The sequence below is a fragment of the Myotis nattereri genome, assembly GCF_964212035.1.
Source record: "Myotis nattereri genome assembly, chromosome: 2".
NCBI classification, from domain to species: domain Eukaryota; kingdom Metazoa; phylum Chordata; class Mammalia; order Chiroptera; family Vespertilionidae; genus Myotis; species Myotis nattereri.
The window spans coordinates 210218779-210243279 of NC_138076.1; the positions used below are offsets into that span (position 1 = coordinate 210218779).

General features: G+C 60.2%; 1 protein-coding gene across 1 annotated transcript in view; it reads left to right on the forward strand.

Moving 5' to 3' along the window:
- CACNA1I (calcium voltage-gated channel subunit alpha1 I) overlaps window positions 1-24501 on the forward strand; it is a 102701-nt gene that overhangs the window by 65681 nt on the left and 12519 nt on the right. Inside the window, exons 11-29 of the mRNA XM_081082896.1 lie at window positions 4503-4654; window positions 5281-5466; window positions 5753-5870; window positions 6616-6771; window positions 7253-7346; window positions 8358-8557; window positions 9175-9648; window positions 9958-10058; window positions 11145-11268; window positions 11539-11607; window positions 12099-12283; window positions 12996-13122; window positions 14432-14557; window positions 16308-16397; window positions 18536-18728; window positions 19299-19450; window positions 22017-22126; window positions 22747-22880; window positions 23741-23811. Of these exons, the coding sequence (XP_080939022.1) occupies window positions 4503-4654; window positions 5281-5466; window positions 5753-5870; window positions 6616-6771; window positions 7253-7346; window positions 8358-8557; window positions 9175-9648; window positions 9958-10058; window positions 11145-11268; window positions 11539-11607; window positions 12099-12283; window positions 12996-13122; window positions 14432-14557; window positions 16308-16397; window positions 18536-18728; window positions 19299-19450; window positions 22017-22126; window positions 22747-22880; window positions 23741-23811 (2862 nt within the window). The remainder of the gene's footprint in view (window positions 1-4502; window positions 4655-5280; window positions 5467-5752; window positions 5871-6615; window positions 6772-7252; window positions 7347-8357; window positions 8558-9174; window positions 9649-9957; window positions 10059-11144; window positions 11269-11538; window positions 11608-12098; window positions 12284-12995; window positions 13123-14431; window positions 14558-16307; window positions 16398-18535; window positions 18729-19298; window positions 19451-22016; window positions 22127-22746; window positions 22881-23740; window positions 23812-24501) is intronic.

Genomic DNA, 24501 nt, shown 5'->3' on the forward strand with positions numbered 1-24501 from the left:
GCCGGGCAGGGGTCTCTTGTGACCCACGAGGTGGTCAGATGGCGCCGACATCTACCCTTCCCTGCCCCTACCATCCTGGGGGGAGGGTGGGCCCAGACTGTCCTTAACTGAGGCTGAGTGACAAGCATGTGGGTGAGGTCAGCTTGGGCACCAGAGCCGCCATCGTCACTGCCGGGGTCCAACCCCAGCAGGTCCAGGGGTCCCCAAAGGTGTGGACGGAGTTGGCGAAGAAGGAATGACACGGAGGCAGCATTCAGTTGATCAGCAGCCTAGCCAGGATCTCCAGCCAAGTTCTGGTCTGGATCTCCAGCGAAGTTCTGGTTAGGATCTCCAGCCAGGTTCTGTCCAGGATCTCCAGCCAGGTTCAGTCACCAGATTCTAGTCAGGTTCTCTTGTCATGTTCTATAGTCAGGTTCAGTCCAGGATCTTTTGCCATGTTCTCTTGCTAGGTTCTGTCTCTAGGTTCTGTTGCCAGTTTCTGTCCATGCCTTTACATTCTGGATCTCCAGCGAAGTTCTGTGTCCATGTTCTCTTGCTAGGTTCTCCAGGTTCTCCAGCCAGGTTCTGTAGCCATGTTCCCTCGCTAGGTTCTCCAGCCAGGTTCTGTCCAGGTTCTCCAGCCAGGTTCAGTCACCAGGTTCTAGTCAGGTTCTCTTGCCAATTTCTGTAGTCAGGTTCAGTCCAGGATCTTTTGCCATGTTCTCTCCAGCGAAGTTCTTCTGTCTCTAGGTTCTATGTAGGTTCTGTCTTCTTCTTGGTTCTGTCTTCTTCGTTCTGTGTTCTAAGTTCTGTCTTCTAAGTTCTGAGACTTGCTGTCTTGTTACATCTGTATTTATACCAGTTGATTCAATCCTATCAATCTCTATTACAAAGGTTAGGGCGTTTCTTATCTCCATTCCAGGGAGTAAAGATTATGTAGCTTAAGCATGATTGTTCGTAGTTAAAGTGATTAATTACCCACCTGGCACTTAGTTAAGACGTTTTATTCCCTCCCTAACTTCAGGGGAAAATCCCCACCTGGGGAAACAACCTTTCTCCGAGAGGTGACCTTGGTTAAAACACATAGTGCCAAGAAGGTGAGCAAACATATTAAGAACAGTATGCCATATATGTCAGGTCCTTTGAAACAGCAAGGATGGACCGGCTCCCGGCACGTCACCTGCTGTCAGGATTGGTCACATCTGTTCCCGGGGTGACCCTCATGGCAGCCCTGGGCGGTAGGCAGAGTGGGCGTCTTATCCCCTGGGCAGACGGGGAAACTGAGGCTCAGAGAGTGGGGATGGCTTGCCCAGGTGGCGGTGAGCAGCTGTTAGAGCTGGCGCTGGGGTTCTGCGGTTGAATCGGAGGTTCCACTAAGGGGACAGGAGGTGGGGTGGGGAGACACGCACTTCTCCCTCTCCCGGCAGTCACCTGTCTAGGCCAGCGACCCCCTCCGGAGCTGGGCTCCACTGTCCTGGAGTTGGAGGATGGTCGCCAAGCTGGACAACAGAACACAGAGGGTGGGGCTGAATGGGCAGCAGGACAGGCGTGCAGGGAGCCTCCTGGGCAGGGGTGGCCCAGGCGGGGGATGTCCCCTGGCCCCAGCTCCCCGGGGACTGTATTCGAGGCCTCCAGCTCAGCGGGTGGGTCAGAGCAGCCGCTATTCTCCCTTCAGCAGCCCCCAAGTCACTGCCGACCCAGGTCTGGGGTGACCCTGGGAAGATGAGGATGGGGTGGCTTAGTGCCCAACAGTCCAGCGCTGTGGTGGCTTGAAGGAGGGAGGCACCACCACGGGCTGCAGTCAGGGAAGGCTTCTCAGAGTCAGTGATACTGGAGATGGGTCCTGAAGGGTGACCTGGGTCCATCAGTGAGGCAGAGGAGGGGCAGGAGCAGGGACCAGAGGCACAGGCTCCACCCAAAGGGCCCAGAGTCCTCAGGAGGATGTGCACACGGGGCGGGCAGCCAGCCCAGGAGGCGGGGAGCTGTCCACCCATGGAGGGCTTTGAGGCTGGCTTTGTCCTTAGGGTGGTGGGGAACCGTGGAAGGCTTGTAAGCAGGGCGGTGACATGTCTGTGCTGAACTGGACCCTCCAGCCAGGAAAGTGGGGCAGGTGAAGGGGTGTGGGCCCAGGGAGGAGACCTGGGTTTGAGATCCGATGCCGCCACTGGCTGGTCATGGCCCTGGGCTGTCACCTCTCCTCTCTGAGCCTCAGGTTTCCTGTCTGTAAAATGGGGACACCACAGGGTAATGCTTGAGGCTGAGATGAGGTAATTCATGGAAAGTGCTCAGCCCCGCCTGGCGTGCGGGAGACGTTAATACCAGCTGCCGTTACCGTCATGGGGAGGCCTGGGGAACAGTTTAGACCCCTGCCCAGCTGGTCCTATACCTGCCTCTGCAGGAATGGCCAGAGGCCGGGCTGCCTGGTGCCTCCCACGCCTGGCACTGGCAGGGGTGAGCTGGCCCTGTCCCTGCCCCTCTCCTGCCCTCTACCCTCCTGCCTCTGGCTTAACCTGGCTTTTCTTCTTCCACTGGGTGGGTCTGTGCCATCTCTGCTGCTTCTCCTCAGCCTGTCTGTCTGTCTGTCCTGCCTGCTCTCTCGCTGACTCCCACAGTATCATGATCCTGGCCCGTTATGTGTTGATCTGTGTTTTTCCATCTTGTCTCTCCACACACCCTGCCTTTGCCTCTCACTGCCCATGCCTATGTTTGTCTGTCTGTCGGTCTCTCTCTGCCCATCTCTCTCACGGCTGCCCCCGTTTCTCTTCACTCACCCCAATAGGTCTCACTGTGTCTACGTCTGTCGGTCTGTCTCTCCCACGCACTGTCTCTCTCCCAGAGAAAGGCTTGCGGGAGTGATGGATGGTGCACTAGGAAAAGATTAACAGGTGTGCACTTGACTGGAGAAACAGCTGTTGCCAGGGAGTCGGGGAGCGAGCGGGTGACCTTTCCGGGAGCGGAGGCTCTGCCATCAATTGCGGGCGGAGCGCGCGTGCAGCGCGTGGGGCTCGGAGCGGGGCGATGTGCAATTATGGGCTGTCAGCGTCCACATTTTTCATCTCTCGCATGTCGAGCGTTGTTTGGCCTGCGGGGAAATTGGTGGCTCCAAGCAGCATCTGGGCCCCGACTTAGCCCTGATGCGGGCCCCAGCCCTCCCCACCGAGGGGCCCCCTCGCGGGGCCCCACTCCCCTTTCGGGACCATTTTGTGAGTCAGATGTAATTACAGCCGGGAGCGGGGCTTTCTCCTTTCATCTGGGCCGGAGCGGAGCTGGCAGTTTTATTCTATTTCCCAGGCACCAGGCGGGAAGCGGACGGTTGGTTTTTCTTTTTTTCCTTCTCCTTTTAACCCAAACGGAATTAGAGTCAGGCCTCTTAGGTGTCTCGTTGTCAGGTAGAGGGGCTGGGCCGGGGCGGGCGATGCTGATGGCTGGCAGCCCCGCACCCTCCCGCCCTGACTCTGGCTGTCCTTGGCCCGGACGCCTTCTCTTGTCCCTGCCACCCGCCCCTCTCAGCTCTGAGGCCTCCGCTGAGGTGTCCCTCCCTCCAGGAAGCTGCCCCTGATTCCAGGATCACCGCTCCCCAACCACCCTCACCCCTCCTGCTTTAGCCCCTGCTGGCTGGTTTGTTAGTTAACTTGCGTGTCGGGGCTTTGCCACCAGAACCCGCACTTCCCAGGGGCAGGAAGAACGTCCCAACTCACTCTGCAGGCCACCAGGGTAGCACACGCCAGCACCTGGGCGGCTCGCGGGCCTGTGGAATGCGATGCGTGCACTTGTGCAGGAGGGGTGCCTGGAGGAGGGAGTGGAGGAGTCAGGTGGGGTCTGTGTGCCACAGGAGAGCCGTTGGGAGTCCGACTTGGTGCAGGGCCCGGCTCGGCCACAGCCTTGCTGGGTGCTGCTGAGCAAGTCCCATCACTGCCCGGAGCCTCCTCTCCTCCGCTCCCTGCCTGTGGAACGGAGCCGCCTCCGTGGCCTCCCAGGCTGCCCGCGGCATCCGTACTTGTGCTGGGTGTCCGGCCCAGCATGGGCGCGCGGTCAGGCCTGTCACATGGTCCTTCCCTTGCCTGTGGCTCGGGCGGGAGCAGCCTGGCTCCACCGTGAGCAGAAACGGGCCTTCTCTGAACCTGCTTCCTCGTCTGCAAAACGCGCGGCCTTCCACTGCTCGCTCTGACCAGCTTCTGAGCCTCAGTGTCTCCCTCTGTCAGTGGGTCTCGTAACGCCTCCCTCGCTGTGCAGCTACAGCACCATTTCCAAACTCGTGGAAGCTCACCCCGAGGGGCCCCACCATCTCAGTGGCCCCCGCAGGATCCGGGCAGCAGAACTGCAAGGTCTTCAAGGCCACGGTGCAACGGGGAGATGGAGCACCAGCGAGGACACTGACCTTCCAGGCCACGCAGCCGGGTGGCAGAGCCAGGCCTTGCCACCTCCCAGGGGGCGGGGGCGGGGAGTCCTAGAGCCAGTGGGCTTCCGTAGGGTCCCAGGGCTGCCTTCTGCCTGACGGTTCCGTCCCCGCCCCACGCCCACAGCCCGAGGAGCTGACCAACGTCCTGGAGATCTGCAACGTGGTCTTCACCAGCATGTTCGCCCTGGAGATGCTCCTGAAGCTGGCCGCCTTCGGGCTCTTCGATTACCTGCGCAACCCCTACAACATCTTCGACAGCATCATCGTCATCATCAGGTGCCCCGCCCGCGCCCGCTCCTCCCCAGGCCGTGGGCCGGAGGCACAGGAGGGAAGGAGGGGGTTGGCCCAGCCTGTAAATGAAGTGCCTACCATCAAAGGAACCCAGTCACACTGCAGTGCGGTTGACAAAAATGTTTAAAAATGTGTGATTTAGCCATATACGTGCTTCTGGGTTAATGCATGGAATGGTGAGACCTAGCAGGGGGGCTGTGACCACCATCCTCCCAGAGGAGGGAGGAGCATAAACTCTGCTCGAAAATATCCACGTCAGCCGTCGTGTGATGTGAAAACAGCAATTTCCATGAACCGCCAGGCCATGGGCGCTGCTAATTCTCTGGATTTTGTTGTTTCCATTCATTCTCAAAAGAAAGTTAAATCCCAAAAAGAGCTCAGTGACCGTGTGGACCCCTGAATTCTGTCCCTAGACATCTTGGGCGGGGGGGTCCATGGAGTCCAGGTTAACAGCCCCCAACTTAGGGTGCCTGGAGCAGCAATGACCTTGAAATACTGTTGGTTGGATGAATGAATGAATGAATGAATGAATGGAACTCTCCATCTCTTCCTTTGCCCCGCTCTCCTGCCTCTCTCCCCTCCCCACCCCTGCGCGACGCCTCCCTGTGCAGCATCTGGGAGATCGTGGGGCAGGCGGACGGCGGGCTGTCGGTGCTGCGGACCTTCCGGCTGCTGCGGGTGCTGAAGCTGGTGCGCTTCATGCCCGCGCTGCGGCGCCAGCTGGTGGTGCTCATGAAGACCATGGACAACGTGGCCACCTTCTGCATGCTGCTCATGCTCTTCATCTTCATCTTCAGGTGAGCCCTGCCGCCCCGGGGCCCACCCCTGCCGGGGCTCAGGGAGGAGCATGGCTGGTTGGGTGCTCAGGCCACACCCTGGAGCTGGGTGGGAATCCTGCCACCATCACTTAATCCCTGGTGGCTCTGGGCGTGTACTTCCCCTTTGTGTCTCAGTGTTCACTTCTGTAAAATGGGACCAGCGTGGCTCCCTCCCAGCTTGCGGGGTTGTTTAGGGAATGGCACAGGCGGATGGGCAAGAGCCTGGTGTGTGTGAGTCCCTTGAGCCACCTCCCTCCCCCCCCAGCATTCTCGGGATGCACATCTTTGGCTGCAAATTCAGCCTCCGCACAGACACGGGAGATACAATCCCCGACAGGAAGAACTTCGACTCCCTGCTGTGGGCCATAGTCACGGTGTTCCAGGTGAGCACACGGCCATAGGTGCCGGGGGCCGCGGTTTCACCCAGGATCGCTTTTTGCTGGTGCTGCCAGCCTCGGGGAATCCAGAGAAAAGGGGCCTGACAGGGCGGTCCCTCAATTCTGGCTTAGTGGGCCGGTTTGGGGGGTGTGGCCAGGCAGGCTTAGGACAGGCTCTGGGAGCCGGGCTGCCCGCCCAGTGCCCCTCCCTGCCCCCTCCGCTCGCACCCTGAGACTGTGGGCACGTTAAGAGTCTTCCCTAAGACTGTTCCTCCCCGGTAACGGGGACATGGCTGAATGAGTGCGTACACACAGCTCAGGGGCGGAAGGAGCGGGGGAGGGGGGTGGGCTTGTGCTGGGGTGCAGGTGGGTCGCATGAGCGGGATGGAGGATGGGGTTGTGGGAGCAGCTAGGAGGGAGCACCGCTCAGTGGGGAGTGAATGTCAGGGCAGGAGTGTGCGGCACAGGCTTGTGGGTGTGGGCCAGCTGGGCGCACAGGCGAGCAGTGTGTGTGTCGGGGGGCGGGGGGGGATGGGGGCAGGGGGAGAGTCTGAGGCTCCGCCAGGTGGTCGCGCCCCAGGGAGAGCCGTGGTACTCGAGGTCCCTGGGAGTGCCCGAGCGCCTGTGAGAGGAGGCTGCAGGAGGGCGTGGGCTGCCGTGTGCCGGTAGCTCCCCCCAGCGGGCTCCCCTGCCCGTGGGCGGCCGGGGCTGAGGATGTTCTGTACTGAGCTGTGTGCTCCTCCCCCCACAGATCCTCACCCAGGAGGACTGGAACGTCGTCCTCTACAACGGCATGGCCTCCACCTCCCCCTGGGCCTCCCTCTACTTCGTTGCCCTCATGACCTTCGGCAACTACGTGCTCTTTAACCTGCTGGTGGCCATCCTGGTGGAGGGCTTCCAGGCGGAGGTGACTGGGACCCTGGTGGAGGCAGCACCCCCAGGGGGCCTGCAGGAGACTGGGTGAGGGGAGGGGGTCTGGACGGGGGAGGGCTGCCATTCAAGCATCTAGCAGGCGAGTCTCCAGAAGAGGGGAGGGTCACCAACGAGGTAGTGAGCTCCCCGTCATAGGAAGCATGCGAACAGAGGCAGCATCGGGGTCCCTGCGTCTCCCCCGGGGGTAAGACTAGACCTCTCCATCTCTGAGACTCTAAGGTCTCCAAGACCAGGGCTCTGGATCCCGCCTCCTCCATCCTCTGAGGCTTTGGGGAACGTGTAGTCAGCAGACGTGGGTTTGTGGGCTAGGTCCTCACTAGCTTCTCACTTCCCTTCCCTGAGCCCCAACTTTCACATTTGTAAACGGGGGTGGGGTGGGGGGACCTATGAAAAAGTTCACGAGGGAAGGAAGGGTTGAGCTGACATGCGTTCCAACGTGAGGGTCGGTCTCCCAGGGTGACGCCAATCGCTCCTACTCGGACGAGGACCAGAGTTTATCAAACACGGAGGAGTTTGACAAGCTGCAGGAGGGCCTGGACAGCCTCGGAGGTACACCTGGGGGCCAGGACCCTTCCCCAGAGATCCAGGGGGGCCAAGGGCACGGCCCAGGTTCCCCTCAAACTCAGGCTCTGTGACTGCTCATTTCTGCGGTTTGTGGTTTACATTCATAATGGAAAGAAATGCTAAATCTCAAAGTCCGTGGCCAGCCCTAGCCGGGTTGGCTCAGTGGATAGGGTGTCGGTCTACAGACTGAAGGGTCCTGGGTTCGATTCCAGACAAGGGCACATGCCCGGGTTTCGGGCTTGATCCCCAGTGGGGGTCATGCAGGAGGCAGCCAATCAATGATTCTCATCATTGATGCTTCTCTCTCTCTCTCTCTCTCTCTCTCTCTCTCTCTCTCTCTCTCTCTCTCCTCTCTCTCTCTCTCTCTCCCTCTCTCTTTCTCTCTCTCTCTCTCTCTCTCTCCCTCTCTCTTTCTCTCTCTCTCTCTCTCTCTCTCTCTCTCTCCCCCCCCCCTTCCTCTCTGAAATAAATAAAAATAAAAAAAGTCAGTGGCCTGTTGAGAAGAGCTTTGGGCCTCAGGATGCCTGGGTTTTGGTCCTGTTTGGCACCACTGGGCAGCTTGGCGCAAACCTCCCCGTCCACGCCATGTCCTTGGTAACCGGCTGGGTGGTCTCTGCCTTGCTTTCCACAGCGGGCATGGCAGGGTGGTTCTCATGCTGGGTGAGGCTCAATGGTTGCCCTGAACACAGAAGGCAAGAGTGTCACTTATCCAAAAATAAGCCGAGAAAATTAAAATAAATTTAAAAAATTAAAATTAAAATAAATAACAAATAAACTAACAAAAAAAACCAAAAATAAGCTGAGAGCCCTGTAGGCGGGGCAGAGGGGAGGCACATGTGCTGGGGTCCAACCTGGAAGACTTCCTGGTGGAGGAGGTCTCCCCAGAAAACTCCATTTCTGTTCATCGTCCATGTCTGTTTCTTTGTCTCATGGCTTCTTTGGCTCCTGTTCTGGCTTCCTGTCTGCCCTTCCCCTGTTTCCATCTCACCCCTCCAGATGCCAAGCTTTACCCAGTTCCGCTGACCCCCAATGGGCACCTCGACCTCAGTCTTCCTCTGTGTGGACACCTGGGCCCCGTTGGGACTGCGGCACCCGCCCGCCTGTCGCTGCAGCCGGACCCTATGCTGGCGGCCCTGGGCTCCCGCAAGAGCAGTGTCATGTCACTGGGGAGGGTGAGCTACGACCAGCGCTCCCTGGTGAGTCCTGTGCGGGGGCTCTGATGGCTGCTCCCTGCTGGGTGTGCGGAGGGACCCTGGGGGGAGGCGCCTGCCAGTCCAGCTTCAGACTGGTACCAGGCCTCGGGCACCGAGTGTCCAGCCGGAACCAGGCAGGGACTATCTCTGTTGCATTTCTGGGTTCCCAGTGCCAGAGTGGGACCAGACAGCAAGGAATGAATGAATGAATGAATGAATGAATGAATGAAGAGTGGAGTGGGGCAGTGGGTCTGGTGTGGAGAATGGGGTTTTTATCTTGGCGCCAATGTGTAGGGCAAAGAGCTGAGCTTGGGGGGGCGGGGGGGGGGGGGCAGGCAGATCCCACCAGTAAGTCACAGCCCTCTCCGAGCCTCCGTTTCCTTACCTGTAAAGAGGAAAATGGCCCTGACTTGCTGTACTTTCCTCCAAGGAAATGGGTGGCAGGAGGAGACGAAGGCGCACTGTGGACAAGCCACACGCCATGGATGTGGGGGACTGAGCGGCTGGGGGGGAGAGGGCCCCTGGAGTCCAGCTGGTTCTGCCACCCACTGGCCAGGCCAGTGGCCCCTTTAGGGCCTCAGTCACACCGTGGGGCTGACCAGCGCCCCGGCTTCTCCCAGTCCAGCTCCAGGAGCTCCTACTGTGGGCCGTGGGGCCGCAGCGGGGCCTGGGCCAGCCGCCGCTCCAGCTGGAACAGCCTCAAGCACAAGCCGCTGTCGGCGGAGCACGAGTCCCTGCTGTCGGCGGAGCGCAGCGGGGCGCGGGCCTGCGAGGGCGCCCGGGACGAAGGGCCGCGGGCCGCGCCCCTGCACACCCCGCACGTCTACCACGCGCATCACGGGCCCCACGCGACCCACCGCCACCACTACCACCACCACCACCGCCGGACGCTGTCCCTGGACACCCGGGACGCGGTGGACCTGGCCGAGCTGGGACCCCCGGTGGGCACCCACCCCCGGGCGGCCTGGAGGGCGGCGGGCCCGGGCCCCGGGCACGAGGACTGCAATGGCAGGATGCCCCACATCGCCAAGGAGGTCTTCACGCAGATGGGGGACCGCCGGGACCACGGGGAGGATGAGGAGGAGGTCGACTACGTGAGTTGGCGAGTTGTCGGGGCTGAGGGGCCAGGGCCAGGAGAAGGTCCACGGGACAGAGGGAGGAGGGGCCGAGGGGAAGGGCCAGGGGGCAGGGCTCAGGCGGGTGAGCAGGAGGTGGCTGGAGCTGCCCACAGCTCGTTGGGCCCACCCCTGGGAGAGAAGCCCTGGGAGGGGTGTGGGTTCTGATCTTGCTGGGAGAGTTCAGAGGTCACCCGGGGACCCCAGCTTGCTGGGTGGCTGGAGAGGGCAGAGACGGGCAGCTCTGGGCAGCGCTGACCTGTCTGCACCCCCTCCTCTCCTTGCCAGACTCTGTGTTTCCGGGTGCGCAAGATGATTGACGCCTACAAACCTGACTGGTGTGAGATCCGCGAGGACTGGTCTGTCTACCTCTTCTCCCCTGAGAACAGGTGGGCCGGGCCAGGCTTGGGGGGAGGTTGGATAGGGGGTGAGCAGGTCTGGGAGGGAGAGATTTCTACAGAGCAGGTCGGGCCATGGAGGCTGGTGCCCTCCTGTGTAGAGGGGCTCAGGGCAGGGGGAGTGTTTGAATGGGGACTTTCACCTAGGCCAGCCGTTCTCAACCTGTGGGTCGCGACCCCTTTGGCAGTCAAACGACCCTTTCCCAGGGGTCGCCTAAGACCATCCTGCATATCAGATATTTACATGACGATTCATAACAGTAGCAACATTACAGTGATGAAGTAGCAACGAAAGTAATTTTATGGTTGGGTCACAACATGAGGAACTGTATTTGAAGGGCCAGAAGGTTGAGAACCACTGGTCTAGGCCCGTGGTTGGCAAACTGCGGCTCGAGAGCCACATGCGGCTCTTTGCCCCTTAAGTGTGGCTCTTCCACAAAATAAATACCACGTGCGGGCGCGATTGAAACTTTGTGGCCCATGCGCAGAAGTCAGTATTTTGTGGAAGAGCCACACTCAAGGGCCAAAGAGCTGCATGTGGCTCGCGAGCCCCAGTTTGCCGAGCCGCAGTTTGCCGACCACGGGTCTAGGCCATCCCTGAGCTGGCACCAGGGTGGACAGATGCTCAGGTAGCCGGGCGCTCCCATCGGGAGGGGGCACTCAGGCTTCCTGCGGGAGGAGGCCTTATGGCATCTGTAGGTGGAGCCGGGCTGTGTAGAGGCGGAGGCTGGACCGGGTGGAGGGAGCAGCCCTAGGGAGGGCCTGGGGCAGAAGCTTGGGGTATCAGGCCAGGTGTGTCCTCGTGGCGGAGGGCAGGGCGCCGGGGTTCGGGCGGGTGTTTGGAAGGCCTCACGTGCCAGGGCAAGGGGGGTGCCCTCCTCCTGCGGCTGTGGGAGTTGCCGTGGTGTATGGACGGGAGGCGGCTCCAGGTGGGCACCCTGAGCGGATGTAAATGGCTGTGGCCGGAGAGAAGAAGGGTCGGCTTCCTCTGGGCCGTCCCCAGGCCTAAGCCCTTTGCCTTCCTCCCGCCGGGGTGAGGGGCAAGCGGAGACTCATGGCCCCTGCCCCTCCGCTCAGGTTCCGGGTCCTGTGCCAGACCGTCATTGCCCACAAGCTCTTCGACTACGTCGTCCTGGCCTTCATCTTTCTCAACTGCATCACCATCGCCCTGGAGCGGCCCCAGATTGAGGCCGGCAGCACTGTGAGTGGCCGGGGCCTTCGGGCAGGGCCGGGGCCAGGCAGGGCGGGCCATGGGGCCTGCTAAGGGACGGGGTGCAGGGCCGGGGGGCTAGGAGCGCAGAAGGTGGATATCTATCGATGCTGCGGAGGAAGGTGCGGCAGGGAGCTTGTCTCTGGGGAGGGGCACCTCCTTGGACTGTGAAGTGGCCTCCCCTCAAGGCCCCTTGGCCAGAGGCAGACGGGACCCGCAGTTCTGGGAGCCCCAGGCCCATGGTGTCTCCTGCTCTTTCAGGAACGCATATTCCTCACCGTGTCCAACTACATCTTCACCGCCATCTTCGTGGGCGAGATGACACTGAAGGTAGCCCCGTCTACACCGGGGACCTCTCCCACCCCCAGTGGCCCGCCCTCCCCCAGCTGTCACTCACCTGCTGGTCAGCAGCATTCCACAGGGGCCCCCGAGAACCCCACCCCCCGCTTGGTACCAGCACTGGGCTAGTGTGACGGGGTGGGGTGGGGGGTCAGCCACATCCTGCTCTCCAGGAGGCCACAACCAGCCAGAAAGGCTAATGCAGGGAAATGCTTACAGTGCAATGGGGTACCCGCTGGAGACGTGGGCCACTTCCCGGAGCGCGCGGCTTGGAACTGGGTTTGCAGATGTGAGGGGAGAGCGGGTCAGGACAGGCTGTGGGCTGCTTCATGCGCCCAGACCTTCCAGGTCCTGCCTGCCACCCACCTTCTCAGTGGGCCATGGGGCATGTGACCCCTGCGGCTCCACCCCACCTGCCTGACTGCCCCTCACCCCACCTCTGTGGCTGAGTCAGATGACCTGGCCCATCACCCCGCCCCCAGGTGGTCTCGCTGGGCCTGTACTTCGGGGAGCAGGCGTACCTGCGCAGCAGCTGGAACGTGCTGGACGGCTTTCTGGTCTTCGTGTCCATCATCGACATCGTGGTTTCCCTGGCCTCGGCCGGTGGAGCCAAGATCTTGGGGGTCCTCCGGGTCCTGCGGCTCTTGCGCACCCTACGACCCTTGCGGTGAGGAGTCCTCCGTGTTGGGCGGGCCTGGGGTCTACGTGGACCACTCGCTCCTGCCCTCCTCACCCACCCAGCCCTCTGCTGGCACGTGCCCAGCACTAGCTGAGCAGGGCCAGGCTCCAGGCTGAGGGTGTGTGTGTGTGTGTGTGTGTGAGTGTGTCTGAGTGTGTGTGTGTGTGTGTGTGTGTGAGTGTGTATGTGAGTGTGTATGAGTGTGTGTGAGTGTGTATGAGTGTGAGTGTGTATGTGAGTGTGTATGAGTGTGTGTATGAGTGTGCGTGTGTGTGTGTATGAGTGTGTGTGAGTGTGTGTGTGAGTGTGCGTGTGTATGAGTGTGCGTGCGTGTGTGTATGAGTGTGTGCGTATGAGTGTGCGTGTGTGTGCGTGTGTGTGAGTGCGTATGAGTGTGCGTGTATGTGAGTGTGTATGAGTGTGCGTGTGTATGTGAGTGTGTATGAGTGTGTGTGAGTGTGTATGAGTGTGTGTGTATGAGTGTGTGTGAGTGTATGAGTGTGTGTGTGTGTGTGTGTGTGCGTGCACATGTGTACACACTCTCACACTGGGAGACGTGGATGGAGGTGGCCCCGTGCAGAGCCCTGTTGCGCCTACAGATCTGGAGCCTGGGGCCACCGCCCTGGTGACTCTGGGAGGACTGGGCTGCCTCCCGCCTGGCTGAGGCCCAACAGTGCCCTTGGTCCCTCCCTGCCTGCAGGGTCATCAGCCGGGCCCCGGGCCTGAAGCTGGTGGTAGAGACTCTCATCTCCTCCCTTAAGCCCATCGGCAACATTGTCCTCATCTGCTGTGCCTTCTTCATCATCTTCGGCATCTTGGGGGTACAGGTGAGGGGTGCCGGCTGGGCAGGCAGTGGGGTCGGCTCTAAGGTGGGAATAGAGGCTCCTCACTCCCACTCAGCTCCTCCGAACCTGGGGGCTCAGGTGGCCCTGGTGGAGCAGGCACGTCCCTGTCAGCAGCGAGTTCCCAGTCCAGGAGGGAGACAGACCTGGCCAGAAAGGTTGTGTGCAAGGCAGGCTGGGTAAATTGGATCACAGGGGTCCAAGCTACAGGAGCAGGGGGCTGGGCTGGGACAATGGGGGAAGCACCCTGCAGGAGGTGCCCTTTGCACCGGGCCTTGAAGGAGAGGTGATTTGGACAGGTTGCGGGGGAGGGGGGGGGGCGGGCAGGTGATTCAGGGGGGGATGGGCACATGTGGAGGTGAGCCGGAGCTCTGACTGGCAGAGAAGGATGAGCCGGTGGTGGGGGGTCAGAGGGGGAAGGACTTGGGATGGCAGTTAGGGAGCTGGGGCTTGGCGTCTCCAGGATTGGGGCCATGGAAGGTCTGACACAGGCAGGGCCTTGAGCTGGCTCGGATTTTGGTGTGGAGCCCAGCCCAGGAGTAAGACGGGCCTCAGGGCTGGGGTGGGTTGGGTCATAAAGTGTGAGACGGGGATGGCCAGCGTGACCTGGGTCCTCTGGGGTCTGAGCCGCTACTGAGACCCTTGCTGTTTCTGGGCGTCTGAGCCCCGAGGCCCCAAGGCTCCTCACCTGGTCCTGCATTTGGGCTGTAGCTGGTGAGGAGCCCCGGGCACAGGTATCCTTTGGGGTTGCTGAGAGCCACAGTGGAGCCACTAGGCAGGAGGGGCTGCGAGTGGACAGTGGCCTGTCCCTTCCAGGCAGTAGACATGGAGGAGGCTTGGGTCCCTGGTGAGAGAGAGGGTCTCTCTCTCTCTCTCTCTCTCTCTCTCTCTCTCTCTCTCTCTCTCTCTCTCTCCCCTCCCTCCCCTGGGGATATGCAGGCATCTCCTCCCATGGGGTCCCTGCCCCATCTCCAGCACGGATACTGGGGTCTGATCTCGGATCTGTGCAAAGCCCAGGAATCAGACAAACCAGGGTGTGAACCTTGACTCTGCCACTTCCTAAAGCTCAAGCGACTTTGAGAAAATTACCTGCCGCCCCGGGCTTCAGTTCCTCATCTGTGAGATGGGATGAGAGCAGTGCCACTTCCTGGGGGGACGTGGGCGATGGTGTTGAGTGCTTGGCCCGGGCTGTGCACAGAGGAGGTGTCTGCTGAGGAGCTGTCCCTCTTCTGATTGGCGCCCACCCCCGGGAGCGTTGCCAGGACAGTCGCTCACCCCGTGTCCCTCCCCGCAGCTCTTCAAGGGCAAGTTCTACCACTGTCTGGGTGTGGACACCCGCAACATCACCAACCGTTCTGACTGCATGGCCGCCAACTACCGCTGGGTCCATCACAAGTACAACTTCGACAACCTGGGCCAGGTGAGCTCCGCCCACCTACCCGCACCTCACCTACCGCCCCAGTGGGGGGAGCGACAGTTCTTCAGTGCCAGCAGCTTGTGATTGATTATAGCCCAGCCTCCAGGATTGCAATGCCCTCCCAGGACTGACCCTGGGACTTCTCCTTCCCAAGCCTGTTTCCTCTTCTGTAAAATGGGTAGGAGTAGCACCACCTTAACAGGATTAGAGGATGAGAGATTCTGAGTGCAGTGTCCCCAAGTGCCTGGCGCTGCATAGGCGCCTCAGCGGACACTGGTTCCTGGCTCCCACCCCCACCCAAGGGACCCAGACAGGAGTTTGAAAGTCAGCCAGACGTGGGTGTGAATCCCGGCTCTGCCACTTACTGTAGGGGTGGCCTCTCTGAGCCTCAGCTCCCTTGTCTGTAAAATGGGAATGTTACAACCCACCAGGCAGGCTGTGGAGAGATGAAAGTGCACCCAGCCCCTGGCCCAGGGTGTGTTTCCTCGCCCTTCTATTCTGCTCTCCCCACTCACAGGCAGGCCCCTGCCCACTTCCGGCCTCGCCGTTGTCTCCTCTCCTGGGGGCCTCCCAGGCCTGGCCATCTGGGAGGTACCCAGAGGAGAGCCTCCAGCCGGCTGCCTACAAAGACTCCCAAATGCTCCTATTTCTTGAAGGCCCACCCGGTGCTGGGTATGAGCAGACAGGGAGTGCCTTCCCCAGTCACACAGGGAAGGGGCAGGATCCAGGTCCAAGTGGCCCAGGGCCCATGCCCTGCCCCTCAGCTGGGGCCCTCCAGTGGGTTCCCACTGGAGTCTCACCCCACATGACCAGAGATCCCACTCCCCATGCCCCCCGGGAGATGGGCCACGTGGCCACAAAGGGGCAGTGAGTGGCCGGGGAAGGGGGTTAGGAACTGGGGCGCAGTCGCTCCCCCAACTCCTCCAGATTCCCCGGAAGCGGTGCCTTTTAATTTATTATCAACTCAGTGTTGGAAAAACAGATGTTTTTAAAAAGATGTTCCACTAAGCTGAGGGCAAGCCAGTGGGGGCTTTCAATGAGCTTGCTCCTGACCCCTGACCCCTGACCCCAGCACCAGGCCCCGGCCGCAGCCCCCATGGGGCATCCAGCCCTTCCATTCTGAGCATGCTCAATGCCAGGCCCTGAGCATGGTGCTCTCAGCACGCAGAGCCAAAGGGGGCGAGCGGGTGGCCCAGAGCCCTGACCCCTTTCCAGGCTCGTTCCCAGCGGTGTGCCCTCAGGCAAGCCCCCGTGACTCTGCTCCGTGTCCTCCCTGTAATGGGGACAGTGATCGCAGGTCTGTGGTTCCGTCGCAGGCTCTCTGCACCTTAGGCCTCTGTGACCCAAGGGCTTCCAGGGGCATTTGTCCCCTGGCCTGTGAGCTTCATGTGCCTCCCCGGCCAGGAAGGCTTCCTCTGCGTCCCCTGCCCGCCCGCCCCTGTGCCGGAACCCTTTCCGGGCAGCCCTTGGCATCACGCCCAGCTGGAAGGGAGAGGACGGGTCTGCAGCCTGTATAGACAGGAAGGAGGGGCCAGTGCCGGCAGGAGACCCATCCCAGAACCTCATTTCCCGGCCCAGGGCTCTGGGATACAGCGAATGAACGGTGTGGTGGAAGCACAGGGTGGAGCAGGGGGGGAGGCGGGCCCGGGGAGAGGAGTGTCCAGGGTAGGTGTGCGACGGCCGGGCAGTCTCTGCTGCTCCGGACGCTTTGTGAACCCATCACCTCTGTCCCCGCCCTCCCCGTGTCTTCCAGGCCCTGATGTCCCTCTTTGTCCTGGCCTCCAAGGATGGCTGGGTGAACATCATGTACAATGGACTGGATGCTGTCGCTGTGGACCAGCAGGTGGGCGTGGCTGGGCCGGGTCACAGGGCAGCAGGGAAGGGATGCGGTGGTTTTGGGGCCCAGTGGCCTGAAACTGTGTCAGCAAGACCCACGCCCCAGTGTCTCCCACTGTCAGTGCGGCCCACCCCTCGCCATCCGGGCCTGAATCCTCCACCAGTAGAGCCATCCTTTGGGGAGTGAAAGTCATTGTTCCATTTGCTTCAACCAAGCCCCTACTGTAGGGGCAGGCCCTCCAAGCTGGTTCCGGCCTGGAGGGGTGCAGGGCCTTGTGGGTGGAGAGGGGCTGAGCCAGCTGACGGGAGACAGTAGGTGCAGGCCTGACCCAAGAGAGTGACACATTCAGGGAGTCGTGAGAAGAGGTTCCCGAATGGAAAGTGGGAGGAGAATGGCAGGAGGTGTGGAGGAGGCAAGCAGGACAGTGTGGTCCCAGCATGGCAAGGGCTGGCATTTAGCTGAGGGCAGTGGGAGCCAGTGAAGGTGTTAGAGCAAGGGAGTGACAGCATTGGGTTTGCTTGTGGGAGCTTCTTGTGGGCTGCTGGGTGGGGATGGATTTGAGAATGAGGAGGGTGGAAGGGATCAGGGAGGAGGTTGGGCCTGATCGGAAGCTTGAGCTCTTGCTCTCAAGATCCCCCAAGAGTAGGGGTCCCTTCTGGGGCGGAGTAGGGAATGAGAACACTTGGGGGCATCTTCCTGTACTTTTTCGTCTGTCCACCACCCCAACCACACACACACACACACACACACGGACTCCACAAGGAATATGTTTCCCCCCTGCTGGCTATCTTATTTCTGGAAGAATGAATAAGTGGGTGGATGGATTGTTAGATGGATGGATGATGGTTAAACAGAAGAATAAGTGGGTAGATGGCTAGATGGATGGATGAATAAATGAAGGGTGAGTGGATGGAGGGATGAATAGGTGGATGGATGGATGGATGGATGGATGGATGGATGGGTGGATGGATGGGTGGATGAATAGATGGATGGATGAATAAATGAAGGGTGGGGGATGGATGGGTGGGTGGATAGGTGGATGAATAGATGAATAAGTGGATGGATGGTTGGATGAATAGATGGGTGGATGGATGGGCGGATGGATGGATGGGTGGGTGGTGGATGGGTGGATGGATGGGTGGGTGGTAGATGGGTAGGTGGATGGATGGGTGGGTGGATAGGTGGATGAATAGATGAATAAGTGGATGGATGGTTGGATGAATAGATGGGTGGATGGATGGGCGGATGGATGGATGGGTGGGTGGTGGATGGGTGGATGGATGGGCGGATGGATGGATGGGTGGGTGGATGGATGGGCGGATGGATGGATGGGTGGGTGGATGGATGGATGGATGGATGGGTGGGTGGTGGATGGGTAGGTGGATGGATGGGTGGGTGGTGGGTGGGTGGATGGATGGATGGGTGGTGGATGGGTGGATGGATGGGTGGGTGGTGGATGGGTGGATGGATGGGTGGGTGGTGGGTGGGTGGATGGATGGATGGGTGGATGGGTGGGTGGATGGATGGATGGGTGGTGGATGGGTGGATGGATGGGTGGGTGGTGGATGGGTGGATGGATGGGTGGGTGGTGGGTGGGTGGATGGATGGATGGGTGGATGGGTGGGTGGATGGATGGATGGATGGGTGGGTGGATAGATGGATGAATAGATGAATAAGTGGATAGATGGTTGGATGAATAGATGGGTGGATGGATGGGTGGGTGGTGGATGGGTGGATGGATGGATGGGTGGATGAATGGATGGGTGGATGGATGGGTGGATGGATGGATGGATGGATGGGTGGGTGGTGGATGGGTAGGTGGATGGATGGGTGGGTGGATGGTGGGTGGACAGATGAATAAGTGGGTGGACGGTGGGTGGGTGAAAGGAAGGAGACGGCTGGATATGTGTCCAGGAGGCAGCAGCTGGAGCAGGGACGGGGAGGGGCAGTCTTTGCTGAGCACCTTACTTGTGCCAGGCCAGGGCGGGCACTCCCCTGCACCCTCCTTCAAACCTCACGGCCCCGGGAGGCAGGCTCTGTTAGTATCTGAACTGCACTGCGGCTCAGCGTGGTAGGGCCCCCTCCCCCCCCAGCCGGCCCTGTGGCGCCCGGTCCGCCTGCTCAGCCCATCTGGCTCCCTGCAGCCCGTGCCCAACCACAACCCCTGGATGCTGCTCTACTTCATCTCCTTCCTGCTCATCGTCAGCTTCTTCGTGCTCAACATGTTCGTGGGCGTCGTGGTGGAGAACTTCCACAAGTGCCGGCAGCACCAGGAGGCCGAGGAGGCGCGGCGGCGCGAGGAGAAGCGGCTGCGGCGCCTGGAAAAGAAGCGCCGCAGTGAGTGGGTGACTTCTAAGGGCGGGGACACCCACCCGGGCCCCCTCGGCCCACTGCCACTGATCCTCCCGGGGGCGGGGGCTGAGGCCTGAGTCCCACACCAGCCTATGGGCCTTCGGAGATGGAAGGGACGGAGGGTCCGGCCCTGTGCCCCTGGCCCCGCCCCTGGCCCAGTGTCTGCCTGTCCAGGTGACCTGAGCCCTGTCGGTGTCCACCTGGAGCCTGATGGTGACACCAATGCTGACCAGGTGTCTCCGTCCAGACAGAGGGCAAAGGCAGAGCCTGATGCCCGACCCTGAGCTGTGGGACCCCTGCTCTCCCCCCAGCAGACCAGAGCCCCTGCCATGGGCACTTTCGGGGCGGATGGAGAGAATCAGTGTCCTGCTCTCTCTGCCACCTACCCCCACATCTTACCCGTTTCCCTTGTGGCCCCGGGGCTGGGTGGAGGGGACCTCAGTCTGACTCCCAGGGCCTGCTTCCTCTCTCCCCTCTGCCTCTCCCTCCACATGTTCTGTGCCCGCCTTGGCCACCCTCTGTGGCCTGTGCCACACCCCTGTGCACCCCTGGCAGAGGCCCAGCGGCTGCCCTACTATGCCACCTACTGTCCCACCCGGCTGCTCATCCACTCCATGTGCACCAGCCACTACCTGGACATCTTCATCACCTTCGTCATCTGCCTCAATGTGGTCACCATGTCCCTGGAACACTACAACCAGCCGATGGTGAGCCCCAGCCCTGCCCCCCGGGGCCGAGGTTTCATGGGGAGCAGGCCCTCAGCAGGACCCTTCCCCTGGGACAGGGTGGGCAGGATCTGAGTGGCCCATGCTGGGTGCTATGCCCAGGAAGCTCACGGCCTGGTAGAACATGTGACTGAAAGAGGGGCCAGAGGGAAAGGTCTCCGATTTCTGGTGGGCGGGAAGGTGACATTTGGGCCCCACCTTGAATACAGGTAACAGTAGCCAGGGTGTGTTTCATATGACTTTTTGCAAGGCATGCACCGATTTTAACTCTCTCATCCTCACAGCAACCTTAAGGTGGGGGAGGGGACCTTCTCCAGATTTTGTAGACGAACAAACTGAGGCTCAGAGAGAGAAAATATGTTGCCCCAATTAGCCAGCCAGAGAGCAGTGAAGCCAGGACTTTGATCTGTATTCAAGGACTGCCAGGTGGCCCCCACTGCTGCCTGGGCATATGGAGCCTGGGGGAGGGGCATTTCAGGTAGCAGGACTGTTGGGGGCAAACACAGAGGTGGGAGAGGGTGACCAGTTCCTAGCTAGTTGCAGGCAGTGTCTATGAGAGGCATGTGAGGGGCTTGTAGGGGCAAGTGCATCCCAAAAACTTCTTATCAGAGACTAGAGGCCCAGTGCACAAAATTTGTGCACGGGTAGGGTCCCTAGGCCTGCGATCAGGGCTGATCGGGGCCTTCCGGCTGCTGGCCAGAGCCTCCCTTACCTGGTTGCTGGCTGCCGGCCAGGGCCTTCCTTCATTCTGTGCCACCAACTGGTGGTCAGTGCACATCATGGCAAGCGAGTGATCAAACTCCCGGTCGAACTCCAGAGGGGACGTTTTGCATATTAGCCTTTTATATATATACTAGGGGCCCGGTGCACGAAATTCGTGCACTGGGTGTGTGTGTCGGGGGAGAGTGTCCCTCAGCCCAGCCTGCCCCCTCTCACATACTGGGAGCCCTCAGGCGTTGACCCCCGTCACCCTCCGATCGCCTGATCGGCCCCTTGCCCAGGCCTGACGCCTCCGCCAGAGGTGTCAGGCTTGGACAGGGGACCCCCATCTCCCCCCGATCACTGGCTCTGGCCCCCGCCCGGGCCTGAGGCCTCTGGCCCAGGAATCATGCCTGGGCAGGGGACCCCCATCTCCCTCTGATCGCTTGCTCCACCCCCCGCCCAAGCCTGACGCCTCTGACCCAGGCTTCAGGCCTGGGCAAGGGGACCATCATATCCCCCCGATCCCTGGCTCCGCCCCCCACCCAGGCCTGATGCCTCAGCCAGAGGAGTTAACCCTCATCACCCTCCGATCACCAATCACCGGATCGGCCCCTTGACCAGGCCTGAGGCCTCCGGCAGAGGTGTCAGGCCTGGGCAGGGGACCCCCAGCTCCCCGCGGTTGCAGGCTCCGCCCCTGCCCAGGCCTAATGCCTCTGGCCTAGGCTTCCGGCCCGGGCAGCGAAGACCTGCAGTGGCAGCAGGGGGCGCTGCGATCGTGGGCTTCGCTTTAGGCCCAGGCAAGGGACCCCTAGCTCCTGGGACTGCCAGCTTCGACCGTGCCCAGCTCCCATCGCTGGCTCCACCCCTACTTCCTGCTATCACTGGCCAGGGCGGCAAAGGCACCTGATTCTCCGATCATGGCTGGGGGGCAGGGCAAAGGCGGCCCCAGGGCCGCCTTTGCCCTGCCCCCCAGCTCTTACCTCCCCCCTGGGTTTCCGATCACTGTCAGTGGCAGGGGGCTTCTTCCTGCTTTCCCTTTCGCCTCCCTGCATTGTGCCTACATATGCAAATTAGCCGCCATCTTGTTGGCAGTTAACTGCCAATCTTAGTTGGCAGTTAATTTGCATATAGCCCTGATTAGCCAATGAAAACGGTATCGCCGTACGCCAATTACCATTTTTCTCTTTTATTAGTGTAGATAGATGGGGGAAGAAGAGGGGAGCAGAGCCTCCAGGTGAAGGGTTAGTATGTTATTTTAAATGATAGGAGAGGAATGTTATGCATGCGAGGGAAAGGAAGGCAACCATTGGCAGAAAGGAACTTCTAAATTAACATGAAGAAATGGAATAATAATAGCTCACATTTACCAAGTATTTAAATATATAACCGTGTGTGGCACAGGGCTATTAGCTCATTTAATTTTCACAGCAACTTTCTGAGGTAAGGGACTGTTGTCACCCCCCGTTTACAGATTGAAAAACTAACTCCCAGAGGTCAAGTGACTTGCCCAAAGTCATAGTGAACAAGGAGTAAGTGCTGAGCCAGGATTCAAATCTAGGCAGTCTGGTTCTTACACATGACCCCTAACTATTAACCAACACTGCTTCCAAAGAGGGGTTCCTGGACCAAACCAGCAGAAATAAGGAAAAGGAAATGGTAGTGAGAGAAATAGTGCACATTATTAAGATGGAAGGAATAAAAGTAGACACATAAGTCATTGCACTAAAGGTAAATGGGTTAAATTCTCCCCTTAAAAGGCAGAGACTTTCTGACTAGAGGAAGATGGGGATGGGGTAGGTCCTGGGGCCTGGATCATGCTTCTCTTTGCCCTTCCCCTACCCCATAGTCCCTGGAGATAGCCCTCAAGTACTGCAACTACTTTTTCACCACTGTCTTTGTGCTGGAGGCTGTGCTGAAGCTGGTGGCATTTGGTCTGAGGCGCTTCTTCAAGGACCGGTGAGTGGCTGGGCCAGGCCATAGCAGCATTGACGGGGCTGCAGGATGGGGAAGCAGGCCTGATCCCTGGGGAAGCCTGGGGCAGCTAGACACTAATCAGTGTCTGGACACTGATGACCAGGGCCCCTGGGTGCTGCCTGCAGCCCTGAACAGGAAGTTTATGGTACTACCTGGTGGGTGCAGGGCATTCTGCCAAGTCTCCTCATCGCAGCTCCCATGGGTCCTCCACACCCTACGGGCAGAGCAGGGCACACCTCCTTCTTTCTCAGAGGGAACATAAGGTTCAGAGGGCTTGCTAGACTAGCCCTGGGCCACACAGAGGGAACAGGGGCTCAGGATTTACAGCCAGAAGTCAGAGTCCATTTCTTCTCCTCTGCAGGAGGCCGAAGATATTTATTTAGCCCGGTTAGCCTCTTGCTTGAGGATTTGGAGGCTGTCTAAGGGCAGAGAGGGAGCTGGACCCGGTGGGGTCTGGAGGGCTAGTTGGAAGGGTGGCCACACATCCCTGCCAGCCACAGCAGGAGGGGGGAGAGCTGGGACCTCCTCCGAACAGAGGTGTGTCTAAACTAGGTGGTTCTCACTTTGCTTCCCACTCCTGCCATGCTGTGTCCCCTGAGCAGGTGGAACCAGCTGGACCTGGCCATCGTGCTGCTGTCGGTAATGGGCATCACGCTGGAGGAGATCGAGATCAACGCGGCACTGCCCATCAACCCCACCATCATCCGCATCATGCGGGTTCTGCGCATCGCCCGGGGTGAGGGCGGGGGGCCGGCGGGGGAGGGGAAAGTGGGCATGATGGGGGAGGGGACTGGGCACGATGGGGGAGGGAGCATAGGCATAATGGAGGGGAGCATGGGCACAATGGGGGAGGGGACTGGGCATGATGGGGGAGGGGACTAGGCACAATGGGGGAGGGGACTGGGCACGATGGGCTTCCTGCTGAGCAGGGAGAGCAGAAGCCAGGAAGAGCTCACACCCAACATACACTCGGGTGCCCACGTCCACAGGCCGTTCTGTACAGCACACGGCACCCCCCTCATCACACCATGACCCATGCGGCCCAGGCTCAGGTTGAAATTCCTCACCGGCATTTCTCCTTGCATTTCTCCAGCACCAGCTGGGACACGGGGGCCTCAACGCTTCTTAAAATCCCCTTTCTTCTCCCAGACCTCCCGCCACCCCGAGGCGCTCCCACACTTCTTTCAAAGACCCCCTGCCTCCCTGTTCCCCCGGGTGCCTCTTCCCCTCCCCCTGCACCTGCTGAGGCCTCCAGGTCCCGAGGTGGGGATGGCTGGCAGAGCTCGGGGTAACGCCGGAGCCCTCTGCAGCCACAGGAAGAGTCTGGGCACTCACTGGGTGGTCATTTTTCCTCATCGGTGAATTAGGGGTCACTCTTGCGCTTTTTTTTCACTCAAATACTTTCTATCCCTTGGTTCCCACTGGGTGTGCCCTCTGTCTTTTGGTCTTTTTTTACACCGATGTCTGCACCTTGTGCCACAAGTTTTTGTGCACACCCCACTCACCCTGTAACTGCACCCATGTTCTGTGGCACTCGCACACGTGCACGCGCCCCACCCACGGGCCTGGCTGAGTGGCCGCTGGGTCTCCCCACAGTGCTGAAGCTGCTGAAGATGGCCACGGGCATGCGGGCCCTGCTGGACACGGTGGTGCAAGCTCTGCCCCAGGTAAGAGCTGCCTCCCCCCGGCGGCCCCTCCTGCCTGTTGTGGGTGCCATGCTGGGCCCTGGGGGGCGAGCCCCGACTTCCCTTCTCCCAAAATCCGCCCAGAGCCAGCACAGAACCTTGTCCCCAGAGAAGCAGTTTGAGCTGAGACTGTGGGAGAGGGAGCAGGAGTCTTGCCTCTTTCTTGCTGATGTCACCAAGTACGCGCCAACCCCGCTCCTTATCGGGCCCTGGGCTGGCCCCTGGGGACCCACATTCTGCCCTCAGGGGTCAGCGGGCTGGTAGGGGAGACAGATGTGCAGGGCAGTGTGGCCAGGGGCCTGCACTGTGCTGGGGAGAAGGAGGGACCCTGACACAGAACGGAAATCAGGGAAGGTGTCAGAGGACTTTGAACTTGACCTTGTAGGGTGGCTTGGCAGAAGGAGGTGGTGATGTGGACAGAGAGGTTCTGTTTTGAGATTCTAGGATGGGACAGCCTGAGACCCTGATGTGGGAACAGATCCTAGGAAATTATCCCATTGGTCAGTGGGAGGGAGATAGGGTCAGGGCCACAGAGGGGTCATCTTCCATCCTCCTGGGAAGTCTAAGATTCCAGTCTCTCCCTCCCCTGCTGTCCTGACTACTTGAGGCTCCCCTTCTCCCGCCCCCCCAGGGTGGCCTCTGCTCTGAGGTGCGTCTCACGCATACTGGTTT